Source organism: Maylandia zebra, linkage group LG23 (genome assembly GCF_041146795.1).
Source record: "Maylandia zebra isolate NMK-2024a linkage group LG23, Mzebra_GT3a, whole genome shotgun sequence".
In the NCBI taxonomy this organism is placed as follows: domain Eukaryota; kingdom Metazoa; phylum Chordata; class Actinopteri; order Cichliformes; family Cichlidae; genus Maylandia; species Maylandia zebra.
In genome coordinates this window covers 10464714-10473418 of record NC_135188.1, presented here as the reverse complement: position 1 = coordinate 10473418, position 8705 = coordinate 10464714, and the positions used below count along the sequence as shown (strand labels likewise).

Genomic DNA, 8705 nt, shown 5'->3' with positions numbered 1-8705 from the left:
TCATGTGACAAGAATGCCTACATCACCACAGACATCTGCTCTGGGCAGGATGAGCACGCCATCATGGCTGCGAGGTGCTTGCCGTACTTCCTGTTTGTGTCGCTGTTTGAAGTTTTCAGACTGATCATTGAGGCATGTTTTTTTTTTTTTTTTTTTTCTTCCTCTTCTTACAGAAAGACGTTTCCTTCCCAGCATGCAACTCTGTCAGCGTTTGCTGCTGTTTATGTTTCTGTAAGTGCGACAAAGAAAACCTTCCCACAGAAACAAGCTCGTGTGATTTTAGGTCCAGTGGTCAGAGTTCAGGTTCAGCCCAGAAATGCTGGGTCGGCCATGCTGCTTTTAACGCATGTAAATTAAAAGCTGATTTTAGACTCGGATTAAAGTTAAATTTTCCATCCCAGAATAAATTCATTTTACACAAAAATAAATAAGAATAAACAATGTTCACATTTTAAAAAATGTCTTTAGGAAATTGTGTCAGGTCTGCTTGTACTGCTCAGTTTTGTTTGTCTTGATAAAGATGTGTTGAATTTGCTGTATCATGGCATTCTCTGATGTTAGCTTCTGTTTCCTGTCAGATGTACTTTAATTCGACCATCTCAGACAGCACCAAGCTGCTCAAACCCGTGCTGGTGTTTGCATTTGCCATTGCTGCAGCGCTGACTGGCCTGACTCAGATCACACAGCATCGTAGCCACCCCATCGACGTCTATGTGGGCTTCCTCATTGGAGCCTTCATCGCCGCCTACCTGGTGAGATAAAGGACACATCTGGTGTGTGTTTCTGTCTGATGGAGCTCCAGAGTCTGCAGCTGTTGTCATGGACATGGCTTTGTGTTGGTGTTGTCATGGCGACTGCATCAGCTTAAACCGGAGGCTGATGGTAGATCAAAAACCAACAGCTCTGCAGCTCCAAGTGACTCAAATCTTGATTTAGCCAATAAGCTTCAGCCGAGGAGCTTCACAAAGAGATGATGGGCTGAATATCCAACTGAATATGAGGGAATATTAAACCTGCCAGCACAAAGAAATATCTGAACAGCACCTAAAATACAGACAGAAGGTCACTGAGGCAGCTTTAATCATTCAGCCTGAAAAACACAGCTAAGACTTTCAAATAATTCAAAGCCTGATTTAATAGAATATCATCCAAAGACACCGACTCAGTTGTTGAAACCGGGAGATTTAGTTGTTTTTGAAGAGGTTGGTAATAATGTAACAGATCTTGGTGCTGGTCTCTGAGGTTTGATCTGACGATTAGATCAGGTTTCAGAGTATTTTTGAGGTTTGTGACTCTCCAAAGACTCACAAGATTTTATTCTCCTCCGTCAGGCCCTTCACGCTGTCGCCAACTTCAAATCATCTGATGACATCACTCCACCCCCACCTCCTCCACCCCTAAAGGCGGACCCTCTCCGAGCACTGACTGAGCGGGGACACGAGTCGGTCTATAACAAAGGCCCTGCCTCTGCCTCAGAGAGTAACGATGAGATAGCAGCAGCTCCGGCTCCCATGGACCGGCTGGATGGCCTGGGGCCCCTGCAGAGGGAGAAGGGCTCAATGGGAAGTCTGAAGAGGGCCAGTGTGGATGTAGAGCTGCTGGCTCCCCGAAGCCCCATGGGAAAGGAGACCATGGTGACCTTCAGCAACACGCTACCAAGAGCTAGCATGAATGTAAATGGTGTACTGGGGGCCAACGATGCCTCTGAGGAGGCGGTGCAGCCGGTCCAGCCAGTGCAGCCAGTGCAGCGCCGTCTGAAGGCTGTTCAGGTGCCCATGGACCCTATGCGGTCACAGCAGCTGGTGTCGGAGTGGAAGCAGAAGTCGATGGAGATGCGAGGTATGGGTGTTCGGGACGAGGCAGAGCACGAAACCAGTGAAGACGGCTCTGAGGTAGGCTCTGTGGGGACTGACGATGGCGGTTCTCAAGCCCCGATCTACCAGCCTGCAGTGCATGCCGGGAGGGCAAACGCAAGTCGCAACCCCACTCCACCTCCAGGGGGGGCCAAAGCTGTGGCAACACCCAGACCCCCACAGATCCCAGAAGCAGGACCCCCACCGGTTTCTCCAAAAAGCGCCCTAACCCGAGCCAAGTGGCTCGCCATCCGGGAGAAGACAACCGGGGAGGCGTCCGGGCGTGGTGCTGCCAACCAGCCACGACTCATGCAAGTCATTGCCATGTCCAAGCAGCAGGGCCTCCTGCCGTCCTCGTCCTCTGGGGAGAAGTCCTCCGAAACCACATCCACCTGCTCTGCCATCTCCTCCGCTGCCGACTCGCCACACTACCGCCACCCCTTTGAGCAACCACGGGAGGGGCCAGGTATCATCACAGTGGATGCCCATGCACCCCACTATCCTGTTGTCCAAGTCCCGCTTCCTCCCCAGGCCCAGCCCCCATCAGGTAATGGTAACCCATGGGAGTGGGTGGGGGCATCCAATGGGGGAGACCCACGAGAAACCTACAACCTCTCTAACCTGAATCGAGGAGATTCGGCCAGCCGCAGCAGCAGCAGCTTCCACCCACGCCGCTCTGCCTCACCATGCGCCACTGTCGACCCTACCATATCCTCAAGCCCACCTCACCAGCAGGTAGAGATGTCATCAGATGCTCAGCGCAGGGAGATGGCCATGAGGCGCAAGACAGCACTGGTTCTGTTGGAGCGAGAGATCCGTAACCAGGCTGAGCAGGAGAACTATTATAAGAGTCTGCAGGGACGGAGGTTCAAAGATTAGCCTGTTACCTTTCAAAATAAAAGCCTTACTCTGAAACTGGTCACTAACAGCACAAAACCTGGTTGGCAACAAGGAGCGTGATGCTATGCAAGCAACAAGCTGTGAGAAGAGGTTTCCACCCAGGAGATGATGAGCTCAAGGTTTAGGAGCTCAACACTTGGACAGTTTCTCTTCACAAAAAGACATCTTACCTCTCAGAGAGTCTAGGAGGACATCAATGCTATTGCAACTATTTATTTTTCCAAGTGAACCCACCACAGAGGACATTATTATTATTATTATTATTATTATTATTATTATTATTATTCTTGAGATAAGTTGCTATCCAAAGAAATCATCCCAAGAAGGATGGATTCAGTGGTTATAAACAGAGACAGAGGTGTTGTTCACATTTATCAGATGATCTCACTGTTTTTGGTCAGTGATGGTGCTGAGGTACCTCTGCTCTTCCACCCATTCAGTTTCCTGTTCAGTGACTTTAACTTTAGAAAGGATTCAGGCTGTGGCTAAAGGACAGTATTAATCCTGAAGGAATCCAATCACAAACTTCTTTAGACTGACACAGACTGACCCAATTGTTCTGTGATCCAGAAAGGAACACCTCCATCTGTGCCGAAGAGATGCTGTCCACTGTGTTGAGCCTCTAAGAAGAAAGGAACTCATTCAATAAACAGCTCAAAGTCAAAGCACAGAGACAAACTCAAACAGTAAATTTTTGAAACACCCGAACAAACCCTAACCCTGCAGCAAACAAGATCCCTGCAACAAACAAGAACCCTATGACAAACCTGCGACAAACAAAGAACCCTGTCACAAACAAGAACCCTCCAACAAACCCTAAACCTGCGACAAACAAGAACCCTCCGACAAACAAAAATCTTCCAATAAACAAGAACTCTCCAACAAACCCTAACCTTCCAACAAACCGTAGCCCTGCGACAAATAAGAACCCAGCAGCAGAACCCAACCCCTCCAGTTATAGATTCTGTGATGGCGGCCATGTTGGCAGTCGAATTCAGATTGTATATTTCTTGCCTCTCTGGTGTGATGGTTTGGTTGCTATAGTGATTCTCAGCATGTTTGTTTGTTTGTGTGTGCTGCTGTCTGATTGGTGGAGGTTGTGAGCGTTTTGTTTTTGTGTGTGAATGATAGTACTTATTACTAATGGACCGACATGAGATTAAATCTCGTCACAGACGTTTAGGTTTAAAAAGAAACTAGGTGATTTTATTTCAGAGCTTTATAAGTGCGAAAGACGGCCGAAGGTTTACGTGCGTGAATATTAATCAAATGTTTCTTCAAAGAATCGGAATGGAAAATGGTGTTAAAGCCATGGCTTCACAGTAAAGTTATTTATTTCTGTCTACAGAAAGTTTATGTTTCAGTTAAACAAGATTACTTATTTGATTGATTATGCATGTCCTGATTGTCCACAGAGATCAACATCTCTATGAAACATCTGAAACACCAATTATAATTAACGTAGCGTTGCTAAAAAGTTTTTTAGCTCAACGATAGTGATTCAGAGCAAAATTATGGACAACTTGTGGTGTTTTGACCAGCTAAACTGACATATATAACCGTACACTTAATACCAGATCGAAGTTTCTATTTTCTTGGATAAACCTGCATATTCTGCCATCCAAACATTCATCTTCTTAGCTTCTTATCCAGCTTAGGGTCACCTTGTGATTCAGGTTGGTTTAACTCTGTGAGGTCTTCATCTGTTATGACCCCAACCCCCTAACCATTTCTTTTAAGCCTCGTCCACAGATGAAATGATTCAATCTGTAGCAGATGTTTAATCTCTAAAAAGACTTTTCAGTCTGTATGAGGTAGAAAGACTTTTGTTGTTCCCTGATTGCTGAGATTTAAGAGAACAATTTTTAAAATATTACATATTCTGACAGGACAGGATTAGGGTCATCGTGATCATTTTTTTTGCTGTTAAAATCCACTGTCTGCAGCAGACATGGACGAATCAAGAAATACCTTAAAGAGAACATGAAGCGTTCCACATATATAGGCTAATTCCCATCATGGAGACCTGCTCTCAAAAACTGACATAGATGTGACTCTGTCTGTAAAGCTGGATTTAAGAAATAAGCGATGAAATATAACGTTTTAAAAATATGTTTAGCACCATCTTCTGTCAGTATGGAACATGACAGCATGTGGTTGGTTGGTTTCAGGTAATAGACATTAGTTTAGGTTAGGACAGAACTGATAACGCAGAGGAAAATAAGGAAACTAAAAACTAATTGTTGTGTTACTATGAGTTTATGTTAAACTGATTGTTGAAACTTGTTTGGCTAGCTGTACTCAAATGGAAAAATCCATTAGCATTAATATTCGGGTTCGTAAAGCACTTTAGAAACGAGACCTGTGTGGAGGAGAGCCTGTTTGAGCCACCAGAGTGACAAGCTGGAGTCTCACAGTCCAGCTTTTCCTCATCAGGTTGGGTGTACCAAGCCATGCAGTCAGCTGGCTACATTGTAGATACTGAAGACATCAAATGTAGCAAAAACAAAATTGATAAATAACTTTAAATGTTTTAGATTTTAGATTTTCCAAAGAAGCCACCCTTTACTTTGTTGACAGTGCTGCAAACCCTTGGCCTTCTCTCAATGAGCTTCATGATGTGACACCTGAAATGGTTTTTACTTCACAGGTGTGCCTTGTCAGGGTTCATTTGTGTCTCACCCTTCTTAATGGGTTTGGGACCATCAGTTGTGTTGTGTAGAAGTCAGGTTGGTATACAGCTGACAGCCCTCTTTGACAACTGTTAGAATTCATATTATGGCAAGAACCAATCGGCTAAGAGAAACAGTCCATCATTACTTTAAGAACTGAAGGTCAGTCAGTCCGGAAAATTGCTAAAACTTTGAGTGTCCCCAAGAGCAGTCGCAAAAAACACCAAGCACTATGATGAAACTGGCTCACATGAGGACCGCCCCAGGAAAGGAAGACAAAGGAGTCTGCTGCTGAGGATAAATTCACCCGAGTCACCAGGCTCAGAAATCACAAGTTAACAGCACCTCAGATTAGAGCCCTGATAAATCCCGCACAGACACCACAGTCACCTGACCTAAACCCAATGGAGATGGTTTGGGATGAGATGGACTGCAGAGTAAAGGCAAAAGAACCAACAAGTGCTCAGCATCTCTGGGAACTCTTTCAAGACTGTTGGAAAACCATTTCAGGTGACTACCTCATGAAGATCATCAAGAGAATGGCAAGAGTGTGCAAAGCAGTAATCAAAGCAAAGGGGGACTATTACGAAGGATCTAAAATATAAAACATTTTTTGAGTTATTTCACGCTTTTTTGTTTACTACATAATTCCATGTGTTTATTCATAGTTTTGATGCCTCAGTGGTGTAAATTATGCTTTATATGTGTAACGTTTCATGTCCTCTTTAAAGTTGCATTCTGCTTTTATGACCACCACCATCTGTTGACACTGTAGATTCTCACAGTGTCAACAGTAATAAAAATAAAGAAAACACATTAAATAAGGTGTGTCCAAACGTTTAACTGGTAGTGTATTTGGGCTTTGCTTTTCCTCACTTCTAATATGAAGTAATCCAGTCAGTGAGATGATGTGAGGAAGAAACAAAGGGTCACCAAAAAGTGTGGCATCTCTTCCTCAGAGGCTCCACTTTCTTGGGTTTTTTTCACATCCACCTGTTTTCGATGCAGACGTGCTGATGGTATTCCCAGTTGTGCTTCAGTAAAAAAAAATAGTTACATTTGTGCTTTGTTGTGCATGTATTGGGCTGTTATGTTGTAAACTGTCTGGATGTTTTTGGGAACAGAAATTATTTTGTTGCATAAATTAACGCTGATCGCATCAGCTGATTCTGCTGCTTGGTACACTTGGTCAGAGGAAGAAAAATCAGTTCGTGTAGGTCAAGTAAACACCTGTCACCTGGCTCAAACAGGCTCTCCTCCACACAAACCCGAATATTATGGCTAATGGCTGGATTTTCCAATTTGAGTGCAGCTAGCCAAACAGCAAACAGCCGCTTACTGCTAAAGAGACAGACAGTGAAAGTGGACAGTATATCCTCAGTTTAACATAAACTCATTGTTGCAGCCAGGGGCAACACAAATGGCAACCACATGACATCACTGACAGAAGATGGCTCTAAACAACTTTTAACTTTAAGCATTTATTTCTTACATCTGTCAGTTTTTGTATGTAAATTATGCTTTATATGTGTAACGTTTCATGTCCTCTTTAAAGTTGCATTCTGCTTTTATGACCACCAGAGGGCAATACATTTGGTTTTAAAAAAAAAAAACCAACCTTTTGGTTTTATTCAGGATTCTTGTGTGATATCATGTGCACATTGCTCAAGACTTGCCTGATATATTGGATGTCATACAACCACGTCACCACAGAGGGGTGTGGTTGTTTTTTCTCTCACATTTTAAAGTTTATCTCATCATTTAGCTGGTTCATCACCACAGGTGTAGTGCTGTTTAATGACCGCTGTGCACCTGATGCACACGTTTCTGCTTCTATCGCTGTTTCAGCACGGAGGCTAACTAACATGAAGTCTTCATCACTTCTTCCATGCTGCTCGCAGCTCTATCCTCCCTGATGTGTCTTCTCTCACTCAGACATTTTTCTTAGTAAAGTTAAAGTCAGGGTTATAAATACATCTGCAGCTTAGACGGAGGCAGGATTGATCCAGAGGAGAGCAGAACTGCTGACCTAAACTGTGAACATGATTCACAGTGAGATCCGACCCGAGTTACATAGTAACCATGTTACGTCCATAAATGTTAGCTTTATGGCCTGTGATGCTGCGTATTTATTAAACTCAAGATTCCATGGCTGTATGACTGCACTTGTGCTGAAACACTGCAGTTATGCATTGCTCTGCATGACAATTAGTTTGTAATTAAAACGTGTCTGCGTGACTTTTCTCAGCAGTGTGCACACAGAGAGAGCTTTTTTCTCTCCCAGGGCCATACACACCGCACACATGTCTGTGAAAATGCAGCTCTGACCGTGTTGATCAGATTAATGTCTGAATCCTAACATATGTAACATCAACTTTAATAACTGCCAGCAGAAACAACTGAGCCCATATTTATGCTCATGTCACAGTAACAGCACCTTCGTGAGCTCGGGGATGTCCCTGGTCTGTTCATGTAAAGCTGTTTCCACCTGAGTCTCAGTCCACTCGATGGAGCTCGCACTGTTCCTATCAACAGAGTTCTCTCTGATGTCACAAACATTGATCCTCCTTCAACCTCCTCTCACTGATCTGAGCTCACGGTAAAACCTGACCTTACACTTGATTATTCCGTGACGACATCAGTCCACTCGATGGACACATGCTTGTGACATCATGCTTGTGACTGCTGCTTTTTCTTGATTTTTTTTTTTTGTTTGTTTTTGTGCAGACCAATTGAGCTACGATCACTCAGATCCACTTAAAGCCATGACTAAATTTCACCTAATTAAGCTAACAGTGAATATTTTATTTTGCATTTGGAAAAAAGTGATGGAGTGATCTTCTGGCAGCACTATACCTGTGTTTATCACTTCCAGAGTTTCAGGCAGGCCCAGACAGTGGCTTGCACGCTAATGTCTTGTGACTGAAAAGCCGTGTATAGGAAACACCCCTCTGCTTTGGGGGTGTAATCAAAGAGCTGTGTGCTGCTTGATGACATCACGCATGCTGATTCGTTCCATCATGTAAATGTTGGTTTGAGGACAATAGGAGCTCAGAAGAATAACATCCTGAAACAATCGGTCTGTAAATACGAGGCGGTCCGTCCTGCTGTTCCCGTGTCCGTGTGTTGTTGCATGTGATGTTTCTAAATCGGCGCGCTCTCATCTGAATGCAAAACCATGAAGCATCATATGAGTGTATAAAGTGCTGCTATAAAAAGAGCTGAAGAAGCTGTTTCAGGTGCATGCTCTGTGGTTCCAATTAAAGCTCGTTCTTCATCA

General features: G+C 44.0%; 1 protein-coding gene across 4 annotated transcripts in view; it reads left to right on the top strand.

The window, feature by feature from the left end:
* Positions 1 to 8705, top strand: part of plppr3b (phospholipid phosphatase related 3b) — an 18067-nt gene extending 9362 nt beyond the window's left edge. For all 4 annotated transcript variants that reach the window (XM_004557033.4, XM_076880200.1, XM_076880201.1 and 1 more), the window contains exons 5-8: positions 1 to 74; positions 174 to 231; positions 579 to 752; positions 1332 to 8705. The exon at positions 1 to 74 is cut by the window's left edge and continues 122 nt beyond it. In XM_004557033.4, the coding sequence (XP_004557090.2) occupies positions 1 to 74; positions 174 to 231; positions 579 to 752; positions 1332 to 2732 (1707 nt within the window). In that variant the 3' untranslated portion in view covers positions 2733 to 8705. The remainder of the gene's footprint in view (positions 75 to 173; positions 232 to 578; positions 753 to 1331) is intronic.